This window comes from Bufo gargarizans, chromosome 3 (assembly GCF_014858855.1).
Source record: "Bufo gargarizans isolate SCDJY-AF-19 chromosome 3, ASM1485885v1, whole genome shotgun sequence".
Classification (NCBI taxonomy): domain Eukaryota; kingdom Metazoa; phylum Chordata; class Amphibia; order Anura; family Bufonidae; genus Bufo; species Bufo gargarizans.
Window position 1 is genome coordinate 215,246,089 of NC_058082.1, and position 18,979 is coordinate 215,265,067.

Genomic DNA, 18,979 nt, shown 5'->3' on the forward strand with positions numbered 1-18,979 from the left:
GGTGCTTTGCTGGTGACACTGTTGGGGATTTATTCAAAATTGAAGGCATACTGAACCAGCATGGCTACCACAGCATCTTGCAGGGGCATGCTATTCCATCCGGTTTGCGTTTAGTTGGAGCATCATTTATTTTTCAACAGGACAATGACCCCAAACACACCTCCAGGCTGTGTTAGGGCTATTTGACCATGAAGGAGAGTGATGGGGTGCTGCGCCAGATGACCTGGCCTCCACAGTCGCCGGACCTGAACCCAATCGAGATGGTTTGGGGTGAGCTGGACCGCAGAGTGAAGGCAAAAGGGCCAACAAGTGCTAAGCATCTCTGGGAACTCCTTCAAGACTGTTGGAAGACCACTTCAGGTGACTAACTCTTGAAGCTCATCAAGAGAATGCCAAGAGTGTGCAAAGCAGTAATCAAAGCAAAAGGTGGCTACTTTGAAGAACCTAGAATATGACATATTTTCAGTTGTTTCATACTTTTTTGATAAGTATATAATTCCACATGTGTTAATTCATAGTTTTGATGCCTTCAGTGTGAATCTACAATTTTCATAGTCATGAAAATAAAGAAAACTCTTTGAATGAGAAGGTGTGTCCAAACCTTTGGTCTGTACTGTATATATTTTATTTATTTACACACACTGTGTGTGTGTGTGTGTGTGTGTGTATATTATATATATATATACACACACTCACCTAAAGAATTATTAGGAACACCTGTTCTATTTCTCATTAATGCGATTATCTAGTCAACCAATAACATGGCAGTTGCTTCAATGCATGTAGGGTTGTGGTCCTGGTCAAGACAATCTCCTGAACTCCAAACCAAACTGAATTTTCAGAATGGGAAAGAAAGGTGGGCTACAACAGCAGAAGACCCCACCGGGTACCACTCATCTCCACTACAAATAGGAAAAAGAGGCTACAATTTGCACAAGCTCACTAAAATTGGACTGTTGAAGACTGGAAAAATGTTGCCTGGTCTGAGTCTCCATTTCTGTTGAGACATTCAAATGGTGGTAGAGTCCGAATTTGACGTAAACAGAATGAGAACATGTATCCATCACGCCTTGTTACCACTGTGCAGGCTGGTGGTGGTGGTATAATGGTGTGGGGGATGTTTTCTGGGCATACTTTAGGCCCCTTAGTGCCAATTGCCCATCGTTTAAATGCCACGGGCTACCTGAGCATTGTTTCTGACCATGTCCATCCCTTCATGACCACCATGTACCCATCCTCTGATGGCTACTTCCAGCAGGATAATGCACCATGTCACAAAGCTCAAATCATTTCAAATTGGTTTCTTGAACATGACAATGAGTTCACTCTACTAAAATGGCCCCCACAGTCACCAGATCTCAACCCAATAGAGCATCTTTGGGATGTGATGGAACGGGAGCTTCGTGCCCTGGATGTGCATCCCTCAAATCTCCATCAACGGCAAGATGCTATCCTATCAATATGGGCCAACATTTCTAAAGAATGCTATCAGCACCTTGTTGAATCAATGCCACGTAGAATTAAGGCAGTTCTGAAGGCAAAAGGGGGTCCAACACCGTATTAGTATGGTGTTCCTAATAATTCTTTTAGGTGAGTGTGTGTGAGTGTGTGTGTGTGTGTGTGTGTGTGTGTATATATATATATATATATATATATATATATATATATATATACAGACAGATACATTTACTTATAATAATTCTATGTCCTCCTGTAATAAATTCAAAGTCACACTGACCATTTCTAGATGGCTCCTCAGTGAGTGTTTTCCAGACCATTTCTTCCCAACACCACTTCTCTATACCAGACCACACTCATCTAGTCTGATGATTTCATTCGGAAAGATGTAACGCTTCATTTCCCCTGCGGTGGCTCTGTAGCAGAACTCATCACTTGCTGCTAGATACTTATACAGATTACAACTAATGGAGGACCCAGCAGTAGGCACCTTGTTATCAGCTTATTATGGGGACCCATGTAATAAATATACACTGTACAAAGCAGAGCAGTAAACCGAAACACACATTGTAAGTGGTGGATGAACAAGTGCTCTTTGAAACCACTGAGACATTGTTCTTCTTGTTCTTCTGAATTTTAGTTACCAGTAGGAGAAACGTGTTCTTTTTTTCATTTCTTAGGTGTATTTATTTTGACTCTGATAATCAACCAGTTCCGTACAATACAACTAACGCCGAAAGATCAGTTCATCATTGCATACGGTGGACTACGCGGGGCAATCTGCTTTTCCTTAGTGTTTCTACTTCCTGATACGCCTCTGTTTCCAAGGAAGAAACTGTTCATTACATCAGTCATAGTGGTGATCTTTTTTACAGTTTTTATTCAGGTGAGAATAAAGTTCTAAAATGCACTTTTTGTACTAGGCCATATATACTGTTGGCTCGGACTGACCTACAGGGGAGCAGATGAATCCCCCAGTGGGCCCTTAGCCAGGGGAGGCCCTACTCTCCCCCCCCCCCCTGCACAGGTGGCACATGGCATAGCACACTGATTGCACTACATACAGATGCAACGTACAGCACCTCAACCAGCCTATGCATCCATAGCTAACAAACTACCTAGTTTATTATACATCCATTGGGTGAATGAGATAACCTCAGGCATAGAGGCAGGCCAGCCAGTGCCCTCTTTCCCCGGGGATCCACCTCCTTGATGTTGCTTCAGAAGCGGCAACCATCTATCATCTTGCTGCTGTCTGCTTCTGTGTAAGACTAGTAGCACTCTAGCAGATCAGGAAGCGTTCCTTCTTGACAATTGCCTACTCATTAGTGGAGGAGAGTGCTGCTAGTACATGGAGTGATCTCCTCCACAGTATGGACAGGAGCAATCGCTAATGCCATCGCTCATCCCCATACTGACTAGTTGTAATCAGTGGCAGCATTACACTGCCAGATCATCGCTGACAAGCGTTCCTACGAACGCTCATTAGCGATGATCTGGCTGATAGTCGACCAGTGAATATAGGCTTAAGAATGTGTTCCTGGTTCATATGGCTAAGAGAGTCCTAGTCCAATGCAAGAACCAGTCAACATGATACTGACAGGGGCTCCAAAACAGAACAGTTTATACACCAGGATATTACTGAAAATGTTTTTGACAAAGTTTTTAGGGGTAATATTTGCATGTAGCTGCACTGTGGACCCCCAGAGAAAAATTTACTGGTGGGCCCCTGGCACCCCAGTGCACCACTGGTTGAAGCTGTTGGTGAGCGTTGGGGCAGGGAAAATTATATATTTTTCTTTAGAACATATTGTTATACTTTACAAAGAAGGTGGATTTTGAGGGGGAATTCCTCATTGTGTGTGTGTGTGTGTGTGTGTATATATATATATATATATATATATATATATATATTTATTTGAAGCTATTTTTAGACTGCAGTTGCTTTATGCACCTGCGCCAAATTTATGAAGCTGGTGCTCAGTTTGAAAGTCGTGAATCTCATCAAAAGTCGCAAAAAAATGCATAAATGTTGCACAACATATCACATGTGAGATTATTCCGCAAAAAAAAAAACTGGCATAGCAGATTTGACATATGTTCTCCTGTATCTTTAACAAAAAAAGTTTTGAATGTGATTTATATTTTCTTTCTTAGGGAATTTCAATACGTCCTCTGGTGGAATTTTTGAATGTTAAAAGAGCAAATATAAAGCAGCAAATTATCAGTGAAGAAATCCATAACCGGGTAAGGCAAAACCATCCATGTGCTAGTCCTGATCACTGTGGCCTACTTGGGTAAAAACCAGGCGATCCTCCTGTTTGAAGCCGAGTTTGAGTTCCATTATATGTGACTAGGGTCTATTCCTTATGGATTCATTGTTTTCTTTATTATTTGTTTCGAGGGTCACATAATCATACTTAACTGCTCCCAAGTGCCGCAATAAAATTGAAACTGTTATTGCCATGTAAGATATTTATGGCGCAGCAAATATCTAAAGCTGGGCCCCATCAGGGCAGTACTGGTGATACTGCAGTCAGAGACCCTGGCAGCCTCATTAGTATTCACTTCAGTCCAGTTAAAGGGAACCTGCCACCATGAAAATGCAATGTAAACTACAGGCAGCATGTTATAGAGGAACTGAGCTGACATATAGTTTTATGATAAAAGATTTTTACTACAAGTTATGGCAGAAAATTTTCACTTTCCTGTTTTTTTAGTTACATCGTTCTGCAAGGTTATTGTTACCAAAAAAATAGCACAAAAACAATTACAATAAATGTGTTTTTGCAACATACTTACAGAAAACATTATTTGGTATCCCTGTAATCAAAAAAACCTGTACAATATTACTTATGGTGATCGCTAAACAATGTAAATAAAAATTGTTTGTTTTCCCTTCATTTAACCCCTTAAGGACTCGCGCAATACATGTACGGCGCTGGTGACCGTGACTTAAGGACCAGCGCCGTACATGTACGGCGGGCTGATTGGCGAGTGCAGGAGCTGCGCCCGCCCGATCAGCAGCAGGGGTCCAGCAGTCACTGATAGCCGGACCCCTGCTGTATGCGCCGGCATCAGTAAAAACACCATTGAACCTGAATCATACCAATCAAACTGGCATCTTATCCAGCAAAAAATGAGACCCTACCTAGGACAATCACCCAAAAAAAAAATAATATGTCTCTCAGACTATGGAGTCACTAAAACATGATTTTTTTTGTAGTTTTTTGTTTTTATTGTATAAAACTTAAATATAAAAAAGTTTACATATTAGGTATCGCCGCGTCCGTAAGAACCTGCTGTATAAACTACACATCACATGAACTAACCACTCAGGTGAACACCGTAAAAAAAAAAAAAATTTTAAATAAAAAAAAGGGTGTCAAAAAAGCTATTTTTTGTCACCTTACATCACAAAAAGTGTAATACCAAGCGATCAAAAAGTCCTATGTACCCTAAAATAGTACCCATCAAACCGTCATCTCATACCAAAAAAATAAAAAATTTGCTCCATAAAAAAAACTATGGCTTTCAGAATATGGAGACACTAAAAAAATATATATTTTTTCAAAAATGCTTTATTATGAAAAACTGAAACAAACAACAAAAATATTTGGTATTGTCGCATCCGTAACAACCTGTTCTATAAAAATACCACATGATCTAACCTGTCAGATGAACACTGTAAATAACAAAAAATAAAAACTGTGCCAAAACAGCTATTTTTTTTGTTACCTTGCCTCACAAACAGTGTAATATAGAGCAACCAAAAATCATATGTACCCTAAAATAGTACACACAAAACTGCCACCTTATCCCGTAGTTTCCAAAATGGGGTAATTTTAAGTTTCTACTCTAGGTGTGCATCAGCGGGTCTTCAAATGTGACATGGCAACTTAAAATTATCCCAGTGAAATCTGCTCTCCAAAAACCATATGGTGTTCCATTCCTTCTGCGCCCTGCCGTGTGCCCGTACAGCAGTTTACGATCACATATGTGGTGTTTCTGTAAACTACTAAATAAGGGCAATAAATATTTAGTTTTGTTTGGCTGTTAACCAGGAGCGTCGTTAGGTCAAAACATTCGGGGCTTGAGCCCCGGATGTTTTGACCAGTGCCCCGAATGTTATGCTGGCAGTCATTTCCACACAATCTCCTGCACAGCCCGGAGCCTGACTCCGCCCACTCATGTGACTGATCATGTGCTCCTGACATCATGAAAGGTCCTTCTGCCCACTAGGAACTATCAACTCCTGAGGTAGGACATGTGAATGGAGCATTTCTAGGTGCATGTTGTGGCTGTATTCTGCCCCCTGCCCTGTACTGTACCCCCTATGCTGCACTTTGTGTGCCTCCTGCCCTGTACTGTACCCCCCATGCTGTACTGTGTATACCCCCTGCCCTGTACTGTACCCCATATGCTGTATTTTGCCCCCTGCCCTGTACTGTGCACCCCATGCTGTATTCTGCCCCCTGCCCTATGCTGCACTGTGCATCCCCCCATTGCCCTGTACTGTACCCCCTATAATGCACTGTGCCCCCTATGCTGCACTGTGTGTGCCCCCTGCCTTACACTGTACCCCCTATAATGCACTGTGCCCCCTATGCTGCACTGTGTGTGCCCCCTGCCTTACACTGTACCCCCTATGCTGCACTGTGCCCCCTATGCTGCACTGTGTGTGCCCCCTGCCCTGTATTGCGCCTTCTATGCTGTACTGTCCCCCCTGCCCTTTAGTGTACCCCCTATGCTGCACTGTGTGTTCCTCCTGCCCTGTACTGTACCCCCCATGCTGTACTGTGTATACCCCCTGCCCTATACTGTACCCCATATGCTGTATTTTGCCCCCTGCCCTGTACTGTGCACCCCATGCTGTATTCTGCCCCCTGCCCTATGCTGCACTGTGTGTGCCTCCTGCCCTGTACTGTACCCCCTATAATTCACTGTGCCCCCTATGCTGCACTGTGTGTGCCCCCTGCCCTGTATTGAGCCTGCTATGCTGTACTGTCCCCCTTGCCCTTTAGTGTGCCCCCTATGCTGCACTGTGTGTCCCCCCCCCCTTGCCCTGTACTGTACCCCCTATACTATACTGTGCCCTGTACATTGCAACCTCCCTTCTCTGTCTCTAATGCTTGCCACTTGGCACTATCATGGCACACTAAGGCCGGTTTCACATCACGTTTTGCCATTCGTCTAATGCAGGGGTAGGCAACCTATGGCACTCCAGCTGTTGTGAAACTACAACTCCCAGCATGCATTATTGCTCTGCTCTTCTCATAACTCCCATAGAAATTAATGGGACATGCTGGGAATTGTGGTTTCGCAAAAGCTGGAGTGCCGAAGGTGGCTGACCCCTGGTAATGTATACAGACTGACACCATAAAAAAAAAAAAGATACGTTAATGTATAAGTTTTTTTTTTTTTAACAGACTTTGCAGGATACAAAAGCGTAGTGTGCTGCGCTTTTGTATCCCATTTTCCAACGTAAACATTACAGATGGCAAAAATGTCATGTGAACGCTCCCTTAAATATGCACATATAGGATGCCAGGATAGTCATGGAGGGGGGGCCCATACAAAATTTTGCTGTGGGGCCCAGTCAGTTCTAGCTACGCCCCTGGCTGGCAGGGTCGGCCGCTCTGACTCTCCTGCACTGCACAGCCCCGCCGTCCTAATCCGTATCCTGCAGTAACTGAACTTTAAAACAGGCTTATGATCTCATTACTATCTTACACACTCAGCTCCGGAAACATGCAGTGCTGGCGGCGCTCGCTCACTGACGTCACGTGCCTGCTCCTCCCACTAGGTGGCGCAGGCGCGTGACATCAGTGAGTGAACGCCGCCCGCACTGCCTGTTACTGGAGCTGAGTGTCTAAGTCAAGATAGTAATGAGATGTGCGCTGATTTAAAGTTCAGTTACTGCAGGATACGGATTACTGAGGGGATGATCTGTTGGGTTGCCCAGACGGCTAGGCCCTTCACAGTAGTTATTAACCACTTTCAGCAGTCCTCCATTCACTGAAGGGTGGACTGCTGAAAGGGCTTAATAACTACTGTGAAGGGAGGACTGCTGAAAGGGGTTAATAACTACTGTGAAGGCCCATGGGGGCATGGCTTCATGGGGTAGGGGCATGGCTTCACAGGGGCGTGATGCAATGGGCTTGTGCCCCGGATGTTTTCAGACCCTAGCAACGCCCCTGCTGTTAACCCTTGCTTTGTTACTTGAATAAATGGATTAAAATGGAAAATCTGCCAAAAAAGTGAAATTCTGAAGTTGAATTTACATTTTCCTTTAATTGATGTGGAAGACCTAAAGGGTTAACAACGTTTATAAAATCAGTTTTGAATACCTTGAGGGGTGTAGTTTCTAAAATGGGGCCATTTATGGGTGGTTTCTATTATGTAAGCCCCACAAAGTGACTTCAGACCTGAACTGGTCCTTAAAAATTGGGTTTTGGAAATTTTCTTAAAAATGTTAAGATTTGCTTCTAAACTTCTAAGGGTACTTTCACACTAGCGTTTTTCTTTTCCGGGACTGAGTTCCGTCATAGGGGCTCAATACCGGGAAAAAAATGATAATTTTCATTCCCATGCATTCTGAATGGAGAGAAATCCGCCCAGGATGCACTAGGATGTCTTCAGTTCAGTCACTGAATGGCGTTTTGGACTGAGGAAATAGCGCAGCATGCCGCCTTGTATGCTAATGAGCCAATCGGCTCAACTGGGCTGGCCTTCAAAAGTTCTCCCGGGCGTGTCATTCTTCTCCCTGGCATGGAGCGCATCCAATCAGCTTGCTCCGCTCTTAGCCAGGGAGAAGACGCTCCAGTTCTCGCAAGATTCGCAAGAACTGGATCGATTTCATCCATCCGGAGCCGGCACCATCTCGCGAGAACTGGAGCGTCCTTTTCCTGGCTAAGAGCGGAGCACGCTGATTGGATGCGCTCCGTGCTAAGGAAAAGAATGACACACCCGGGAGAACTTTTGAAAGCCCGCCCAGTTGAGCCGAATGGCTCATTAGCATACAAGGCGGCAAATATTCCGGGGGGCAGCGCGGACAAATGGGAGCACTGATTTAAAAATGAATGACTGAATAAGCAATACCGGAGGCATGTAAGTAAGGCTATATCTTTAGTTTAACTTTCATTTTCAGGTGAAAGGTCCTCTTTAAGGGGTTAACCCATAATAAGTTGATAGAAATTAAAATCTTAATGATGTAAACAGTAAAATGGCCTGACGCGATAAAAAAGGTATGGCTGTTATGGCTATGAATGTGAGAAAGGCTGGGGTGGGGGCATATGGTTTGCCTGTATGAGGACCTGAAAATCCTGATGGTAGCCCTGATTTAATAGCTGCAGGTCCTACCTCTAGGAATCCCACCTATCAGGAGAATGGGAAGTCCTTTTCTTCCCCCAATCAGTCCTCCATAGAGAAGATGATATGTATGCAAGTGGCTGTCTCCACTGAATGTTACTGGTATTGGAACAGCCTAGGATGTATATGTGGCCACCTCCCTAACTAATATACACCTTTTTGGAGCTCCAAACAGGGGCCTCCAGAATATCCTGACATATGGGAGCACAGAGATGTCTACACAGTGCATTTCTGGGTTCAGATATTTGAGGGACACACATAATGGCATTGTGGGATGCAAATGGCCCTCAGCCCAACAGTTGTGCACTCCAGGATTAGACTTCATCAATGATATATCCTGTATGTGCAATGTTAAGTTCACAATGCAATTTAAAGTGAATATGCACTTTCCATATAGATGGAAGGTGTGACTTCAAAATCAGTGTCCTAAAATATCCCAGTCTGAAACAGTGTGAACTCATTTAATTTGTATTATAAAAAAAAACATTAACTTATTTTTACTAAAGTCATTAGGATAAGAAAAACACCGTGAAGGATCTCCTCAAAAAATATGTGGCTCTAATTGACAGTAATAATGATACTGCAATTATACCAAACTAGGGGGCAAAGAGTGATTTTCTATGATACAATCTACACTTTGCTTCATTCTAGTTATGTCTGAGAATTCAGACCTCAATCTGTGTATCAAAGGAACCTAGTAAACCGCATAAAATGTACATGTTACTTTACCAAACAATTGGATGGACATAAACCCAAAAAAGTTGTAGTTTATAATAATTGGCATATACAGATTAGGTACATACCATCACATAGATTAATCTACATACAGTACAGACCAAAAATTTGGGCACACCTTCTCATTCAAAGAGTTTTCTTTATTTTCATGACTATGAAAATTGTAGATTCACACTGAAGGCATCAAAACTTTGAATTAACACATGTGGAATTATATACATAACAAAGTATGAAACAACTGAAAATATGTCATATTCTAGGTTCTTCAAAGTAGCCACCTTTTGCTTTGATTACTGCTTTGCACACTCTTGGCATTATCTTTATGAGCTTCAAGAGGTAGTCACCTGAAATGGTCTTTCAACAGTCTTGAAGGAGTTCCCAGAGATGCTTAGCACTTGTTGGCCCTTTTGCCTTCACTCTGCGGTCCAGCTCACCCCAAACCATCTTGATTGGGTTCAGGTCCGGTGACTGTGGAAGCCAGGTCATCTGGCGCAGCACCCCATCACTCTCCTTCATGGTCAAATAGCCCTTACACAGCCTGGAGGTGTGTTTGGGGTCATTGTCCTGTTGAAAAATAAATGATGGTCCAACTAAACGCAAGCCGGATGGAATAGCATGCCGCTGCAAGATGCTGTGGTAGCCATGCTGGTTCAGTATGCCTTCAATTTTGAATAAATCCCCAACAGTGTCACCAGCAAAGCACCCCCACACCATCACACCTCCTCCTCCATGCTTCACGGTGGGAACCAGGCATGTAGAATCCATCCGTTCACCTTTTCTGCGTCGCACAAAGACACAGTGGTTGGAACCAAAGATCTCAAATTTGGACTCATCAGACCAAAGCACAGATTTCCACTGGTCTAATGTCCATTCCTTGTGTTCTTTAGCCCAAACAAGTCTCTTCTGCGTGTTGCCTGTCCTTAGCAGTGGCTTCCTAGCAGATATTCTACCATGAAGGCCTGATTCACACAGTCTCCTCTTAACAGTTGTTCTAGAGATGTGTCTGCTGCTAGAACTCTGTGTGGCATTGACCTGGTCTTTAATCTGAGCTGCTGTTAACCTGCGATTTCTGAGGATGGTGACTCGGATGAACTTATCCTCTGCAGCAGAGGTGACTCTTGGTCTTCCTTTCCTGGGGCGGTCCGCATGTGAGCCAGTTTCTTTGTAGCTCTTGATGGTTTTTGTGACTGCACTTGGGGACACTTTCAAAGTTTTCCCAATTTTTCGGACTGACTGACCTTCATTTCTTAAAGTAATGATGGCCACTCGTTTTTCTTTACTTAGCTGCTTTTTTCTTGCCATAATACAAATTCTAACAGTCTATTCAGTAGGACTATCAGCTGTGTATCCACCTGACTTCTCCACAACGCAACTGATGGTCCCAACCCCATTTATAAGGCAAGAAATCCCACTTATTAAACCAGACAGGGCACACCTGTGAAGTGAAAACCATTTCAGGTGACTACCTCTTGAAGCTCATCAAGAGAATGCCAAGAGTGTGCAAAGCATTAATCAAAACAAAAGGTGGCTACTTTGTAGAACCTAGAATATGACATATTTTCAGTTGTTTCACACTTTTTTGTTATGTATATAATTCCACATGTGTTAATTCATAGTTTTGATGCCTTCAGTGTGAATCTACAATTTTCATAGTCATGAAAATAAAGAAAACTCTTTGAATGAGAAGGTGTGTCCAAACTTTTGGTCTGTACTGTATATGGACCAGAAAAGACAATAGTAGTTTGTGAGGGAAGCACAAGGTTAGTTTCATCTGTTAGTGAAGGGTCAGATATTTTCTATAATGATCATGCACATTATTTATGTTGATCTACGGTATGAATATGGCTCTTTCAATAACTGTCATTTCATCCACAGTTCTTGGACCATGTAAAAGCTGGCGTTGAAGACATATGTGGTCACTGGGGACACAACTACATCAGAGACAAGTAGGATTACCCTTTTATGATAATGAAAATTTGGAAATTGTATAAATTATAAATTGGGAATTGTAGAAATGTGAACAGTTGTTCTTTAACCCTTTCAGCCCAGAAGGGTTTTTTGTTTTTGCATTTTTGTTTTAAACTCCCTGCCTCCATAGCTGTATGAGGCTTGTTTTTTGCGGGACAAGTTGCACTTTCTAATTCCACCATTTAATATTGCATAGGATGTAGTAGGAACCTGGAAAAAAATTCCAAATGGGATGAAATTGAAAAAAATAAATAAATTATGGGTTTTGCTTTTACGGCATTCCCTCTACGGTAAAACTGACCAGTTACTTTCATTCTTCAGGTCAGTACGATTATGGCGACATGTTAGCAACACTTATGAGTGATTGGCCCAGGGTTGCCAACCGTCCAGAAATTTCTGCAAAGTCTGTAAAAATAGGGGACTTAGGGTGTCTGTGATTTTTTTTTTTTGAGGCTGGTGGTTTTTGACTAGATTATTTTGGTGGTAATTATCATTTTACAGCTCACAGTAAATGCTGGTAATGAGTTCTTATCATTATATCGAGCTATAGACGTGTATTACTTAGAATCTTTATCATTCATTATGTTTTTCCTATTTGTCCGTAAAAAAAAGTTGAATGTCTGTGATTTTGGCATAATTTGTCAAAAAAAAAAAAAAGAAAAATTCTGGTTGGCAACCCTGGATTGGCCCATCCTCAGATCTTGTGTTTGTAGCTGGAAAAAGCCAGCACACTGCACATGTTTTTATATTCTGTCCCAATTGAGCCTCTCCTGGGTATTTCTACTATTACATATGGCTCCCATTTCTCTACAACTGTTCTTTGCAGATACTTTCTACGTTCTAACTAAAAGGAGACCCCTTTATAATGTTCATATACCCTAAAAATATGGCCTACAGACAGGAGTTGTCTGGGAACAGTCCTAAACAGCCTAACTGTTGAGCAGGTTACTAAAAGGGTTGTCTAGCAGGACTGTAGTAACAAGCTCCCTACACTAAAAGGTGGACAGTGCTATGTCAGAACAGCTGATCGGGGTGCGCGGTTTCGGTCCTACGCCCATCAGCTAGTGATGGCAAATAAAGGCTGGACAACCCCTTCAAGGCTGGGAATTGCCTGATTTATTCCCATCACATATATATATATATATATATATATATATATATATAGGTGGCCATATACCTTCAATAGCTTGCTTTGCCGACAACTGTTCCTCTCAACCTCAGCAGGCTCAGCAGATGTTACTTTAATGTATATGGCCACCTTTATCGTGGAAGCCTTTGAACACAGGAATATGAAATTCCAAATAAAGTAAAAAAACTTAAAAAAACTTTGCATACAAAAATAAACAATAAAAAACTAAACATATCAGGAATCGCCAAGTCCGGAAATATCCAAACTATTAAAATCTCAAAATATTTTTCCTGCATGGTGAACACCGCAATGGAAAAAAAATAGAAATCCTTGATTCAACATTTTTTGGTCCTCTTGTCCTCCTAAGAAAACTTAATAAAAAGTGATAAAAAAGTCATACATATCCCAAAATGGTACCAATAAAAACTACAGTTCACCCTGGAAAAAACAGAGCCTCATACAGAATTGTAGACGGAATAGAAAATAAACATTATTGGTGTAAGAAAATGGCAAAGCCAAGAAAATTTTTATTTTTTCAAAAGTAAAATGTATCAGTTTGGTATCACTGTAACTGTAGTAACCTGCAGAATAAGATAAGGATGTCATGTTCTAATTACTACTGCACATATAATGCCATAATATGAAAACCTAAAATAAATCATCCCACAAAGATTAATTTTTTTTCCATTTATCAATGCAAAATATGGTAAATATAAATAGTGCCATTAGAAATACAACTTGTCCTACAAAAAATAAGCCCTCACGATTATGTGAATGAAAAAAAGTTGTGGCTTTTGGAAGCTAGAAAGGAAAAAAACTAAAATGTAAAAACAAAAATCGGGCAAATCCTAAAAAGATCTTCTAACATGTCTGTTTTACTACATACTTGCTTTCCCCTAGTAATAGCAAATTCACACCCTGTGGAACCTTTATTGCTGACTGCTAGCAATGCTGCCAAATTTCTAGTAGGAATAGCATTGACAGTCTATCCTTGGTATAGACCTTAGATACACCTGAATGGACAAGATCTCACTGATCGCTGTCGGTCATGACACAGTGAGGGCCTTTCCTAAGAAGAAGCCTACAATGTTGTAGTTCAAGGGAACCTCTTTAAGAGGGAGAGTCCAGCTCTCACAACATCCATGTGGAAAAATAACTGCCCCATTAAACCCTTTGCTCACTCATAGTAGCATCACCTATGGCCCATGAATACATGAATAATGAGTGAATAATCTGTACACAAGCAACATGACTTTGCATGCCATTAGCAAGGTCACAACATCACAAGGATCACATTGTTACCATTTTACTATGGGTTTTAATGCTGGACATAGGCAATGACTGCTAGATTTTATTGCGTGTCTATAAATGTAACGTCAATAATTGACTGGAGGGTCGGTTGAATGCTTTGCTTATTGCTTATTAACCTTTTGATGTTTCTGTCAGAGGTTAAATCATGAAAGATTATGTTTCTATTTTTTCATTTTTAACATATCTATAGCTGAACTAAATAGTTATGTTTTCCAACTAGGTATAAATATATTGATCAAAAATTCTTGAGAAAGTTGTTGGTGAAAGAAAACGTGCCCAAGTCAAGTATTGTTTCCCTATATAAGAAGCTGGAAATAAAGCAAGCTATTGAGATGGCTGAAACCGGCCTCAGCAGAGATCCATCTCTATCCTCCTTGGGGTAGGTGCCGCCTAAGTATTATGTGTAGGGTTTCAAATAATATGCATTACGTTTATGACAGCATTACTGATTCCTGAGACACAGTGGGAGAAATTTCCCTATACCAGGGTTTCTCAACTCCGGTCCTCGGGACCCACCTACCGGTCAGGACTTGAGAATATCCCACAGAATGAATAGCTGTGGCAAGTCCTACTAATTATATCACCCGCTCAATACTAAGGAAATCCTGAAAACATGACCGGTAGGTGGGCCCTGAGGACCAGAGTTGAGAAACCCTGCCCTATACTAACTTACTAAGAGCATTCCAATAATAGTCCACCGTAATTGATATCACAGAAGGGTTTGGATATGCTATAATTCTGAAACCTGACAAAAGTCTAAATCTATAGTGTGCAACAATGTCTCTATGATATAATCGCATATATATATATATATATATATATATATATATATATACACATACACACACACACACACACACAGTATCTCACACAAGTGAGTCCACCTCTCACATTTTTGTAAATATTTTATTATATCTTTTCATGGGACAACACTGAAGATATGACACTGTGATACAATGTAAAGTAGTCAGTGTACAGCAGTGTAAATTTGGTGTGCCCTCAAAATAACTCAACACCCAGCCATTAATGTCTATATCACTGGTAACAAAAGTGAGTACACCTGTAAGTGAAAATGACCAAATTGTGTCTAAAGTGTCAATATTTTGTGTGGCCACCATTATTTTCCAGCACTGCCTTAACTCTCTTGGGCATGGAGTTCACTAGAGATTCACAGGTTGCCACTGGAATCCTCTTCTACTCCTTCATGATGACATCATTGAGCTGGTGGACGTTAGAGACCTTGCGTTCAACCACCGTCCATTTGAGGATGCCCCGCAGATGCTCAATAGGGTTTGGGCCTGCAGACATGCTTGGCCAGTCCAGCACCTTTACTCTCAGTTTCTTTAGCAAGGCAGTGTTCGTCTTGGTGGTATGTTTGGGGTCATTATTATGTTGGAATACTGCCCCGCGGCCCAGTTTCTGAAGGGAGGAGATCATGCTCTGCTTCAGTATGTCACAGTACATGTTGGCATTCATGGTTCCCTCAATGAACTGTATCACCTCAGAGCCGACAGCACTCATGCAGCCCCAAGCCATGACACTCCCACCACCATGCTTGACTGTAGGCAAGACACAAATGTCTTTGTACTCCTCACCTGGTTGCCGTCATTCCCGCTTGACACAATCTGAACCAAATAAGATTATCTTGGTCTCATCAGACCACAGGACATGGTTCCAGTAATCCATGTCCTTAGTCTGCTTGTCTTCAGCAAACTGTTTGCTGGCTTTCTTGCGCATCATCTTTAGAAGAGGCTTCCTTCTGTGACGACAGCCATGCACACCAATTTGATGCAGTGTGTGGCGTATGGTCTGAGCACTGACAGGTGACCCCCCCCCTCCCCCCACCCATTTAACCTCTTCAGCGATGCTGGCAGCACTCATACATCTATTTTGAAAAGAAAACCTCTGGATATGACACTGTGCAAGTACCCTCAGCTTCTTTGGTCGATCATTGCGAGGCATGTTCTGAGTGGAACCTGTCTTGTTAAACGACTGTATAGTCTTGGTCACCGTGCTGCAGCTCAGTTTCGTGGTGTTGGCAATCTTCTTATAGCCTAGGCCATCTTTATGTAGAGCAACAATTCTTTTTTCAGATCCTTCTTTGCCATGAAGTGCCATGTTGAAATTCGAGTGACCAGTATGAGAGAGTGTGAGGGCGATAACACAAAATTTAACACACCCACTCCTCATTCACACTTAAGACTTTGTAACAAGTCACATGACACCGGGGTGGGGAAATGGCAAATTGGGCATAATTTGGCTATTTTCACTGAGGGGTATACTCAATTTTGTTGCCAGCAGTTTAGACATAAATGGCTGTGTGTTGAGTTATTTTGAGGGAACACCAAATTTACACTATTATACAAGCTGTACACTGACTACTTTACATTGTATCAAAGTGTCAGATCTTCTGTGTTGTCCCATGAAAAGATATAATTAAATATTTACAGAAGTGTGAGGGGTGTACCCAGTGGTGTCCCCAGGGTGTTTGGCACCCGGGGCAGGTCATTTCTCTGGCGCTTCCCCTCTCCCCCAATAGTTGGCCACATACCTCTTACATCCAGGGAAATCTCCTGTCATGTAGACCTTCTCTTTCTTCTCCGTTAGACCGCCATGACCAATTCTTTCAGCCACATCTCGTCTCTACAGAGTTTGTAACACAGACATGTTAGATTTCTAAATTTTTCCATCAACCTCCCCATCCTGGTGTTCCCACAGTGTCATCCTGCTGCCACCCCCAATACTGTGCCCGTTGTGCCCCCCAATGCCCCAGGTACTATACTGCTGAAAAAAATAGACATAATTGGGGTCATTTATCAAGCATATGAAAGGTGGAATCTGATTGGCTGCTATGGGCAACTAAGCTAGTTCTACTTGACACCAGTACCCCAAATGTCCCTATAGGGTCTACAGCAGTTATAATGTCCCCTAGAGTGCCCCCAGTAATAATAACACCCTATATTGTGTTCCAGGTAATAATCCCTGTATAGTGTCTCCAGAAATAATAGAATTGCCCCTACAGTGCCTCCCGAATAGCAAGCGCCCCCACACTGCCCCTCCACACAGTAGTGTCCCCCACATTGCCCATATAGTAATTTCTCCCCCCCCACATAGTAATCCCTCCCATAATAATTTGCCCCCAACCTGTATCCCACCATATCCCCCCCCCCCTCCTGTCCTCCTGTGTGCACCCCCCTCATGTCCCCCAAAGTTGGCACATAAAAGAAAAAACTAAAAGCTGAATACTTACCTGCGCTTGCTGGCAGAGTCCTGGCACTGTGCTGCTGAGTCCCGCGCTGGGATTTCACTACCGCATAGGCTTCAGGCCTAGTAGGCCTGAAGCCTATGGCGGTGATCGGCGGCGGGGCAGGCAACTATGCGCTCCGCTCCCTGCCCCGCCGCAGTATGTGGGTGTCAGCGCTTCAGTAATGAGCGCTTCCATCTGTATTGATGGAAGCGCTCATTGCTTATGGGCCTGCTGGCACCCCTGTGGGAGCCGGCACCTGGGTCGGACCGCCCATCCCCCCGGGCACGCCACTGGTACTGTGTACTCACTTTTGTGAGATTCTGTATAATATATATATATATATATATAATATATATATATATATATATATATATATCATGTGTACTGTTGCTATTTATTTCCCCAAAATGATCTGTTCTTACAGGTATGACTATACCAACGACAAGGGTTCCAGCCAGTATGCATCCACCATGCACCATGCACCATGCGCTTACTTAGGCTACTTTCACACTGGCAATTCTGGGTCCGCTTGTGAGATCCATTTCAGGGCTCTTACAAGCGGCCCAAAACGGATCAGTTTAGCACCAATGCATTCTGAATGGATAAGGATCCGTTCAGAATGCATCAGTTTGCCTCCGTTCAGCCTCCATTCGCTCTGCCTGCAGCGTTTTGATGTCCGCCTGACGATGCAGAGCCAAACGGATCCGTCCTGACTTACAATGTAAGTCAATGGGGACAGATTCCTTTTCACTGACACAATATGGTGCAATTAAAAACGGATCCGCCTCCCATTGACTTTCAATGTGAGTCAAAACGGATCCGTTTGCATTATCATGAACAAAAAAAAAAATATATTTTTTTGTTCATGGTAATGCAAACGGATCCGTTCTGAACGGATACAAGTGTTTGCATTATAGGTGCAGATACCAGACGGATCCGCATCTAACGCAGGTGTGAAAGTAGCCTTACTTGTCGGTCACCATATTTGTTTTATCTACAATATACTGTATACAACAATATTGTTTAAAAGTAAAGTGCCTATAAAAGACTACTTTAAGAATTGGTAACTTTGGTAACTTCCATCAGAATTCTATGAAAAATACATTGTAGTTTTCATTTTAAAAATACACTGATCAGCCATAACCTTGTCAGCAGATTTGTACAGGGCCGGCGTCATAACCCGGCATCCCCGGGCAAGTGCCGGGGCCCAATGCTCCTGGGGGGGCCCCCTGAGCTGCTATGAGCACTTCCATCAATACAGATGGGAGCTCTCACTGCTGTCATTTCACTTACGCAGTACCCCTTTGGTGGGCCCTCTGAGCTGCAGAGACTCAGACACGCCCCCTCTACACAGGACATGCTGCCTGAGGAGAGAGACGGAGGGCTGGAGCTGAAGCAGAGAAGTGTGAAGACAGTCTGTGAGTGAGTCTGCACTGTGACTGTCTCTTGTCTGTGGGACAAAAGGGGGGGACTCTTCGATCTGCTGCTGCTTCATTCTATTTAGTTGTATTACTGTTTCATTAAGCAGTTTGCCTCCGTGACACCTGCCCCCCCCCCCCATATCCTGTCCTATCTCATCCTCATGGAGCCCCTGCTGTCTCCTTTCCTCCCTCATGTATCCAGAGCTCCTGTTTCACCCTCTTATCTCCTATTGCTGCCCTGCACAGACCTCCTGCCACTACTTCTTGTATGAACCCCCCTCAGAGCCCCTTCAACCTACTTGCTGTGTCCACCCCTCCTGTCCATCCAGGGCCCCTGTC

At 42.8% G+C, this 18,979-nt stretch overlaps 1 protein-coding gene across 1 annotated transcript in view; it reads left to right on the plus strand.

The window, feature by feature from the left end:
• LOC122931152 (sodium/hydrogen exchanger 2-like) overlaps positions 1 to 18,979 on the plus strand; it is a 91,923-nt gene that overhangs the window by 63,144 nt on the left and 9,800 nt on the right. Inside the window, exons 5-8 of the mRNA XM_044285137.1 lie at positions 2,139 to 2,344; positions 3,616 to 3,705; positions 11,440 to 11,510; positions 14,193 to 14,351. Of these exons, the coding sequence (XP_044141072.1) occupies positions 2,139 to 2,344; positions 3,616 to 3,705; positions 11,440 to 11,510; positions 14,193 to 14,351 (526 nt within the window). The remainder of the gene's footprint in view (positions 1 to 2,138; positions 2,345 to 3,615; positions 3,706 to 11,439; positions 11,511 to 14,192; positions 14,352 to 18,979) is intronic.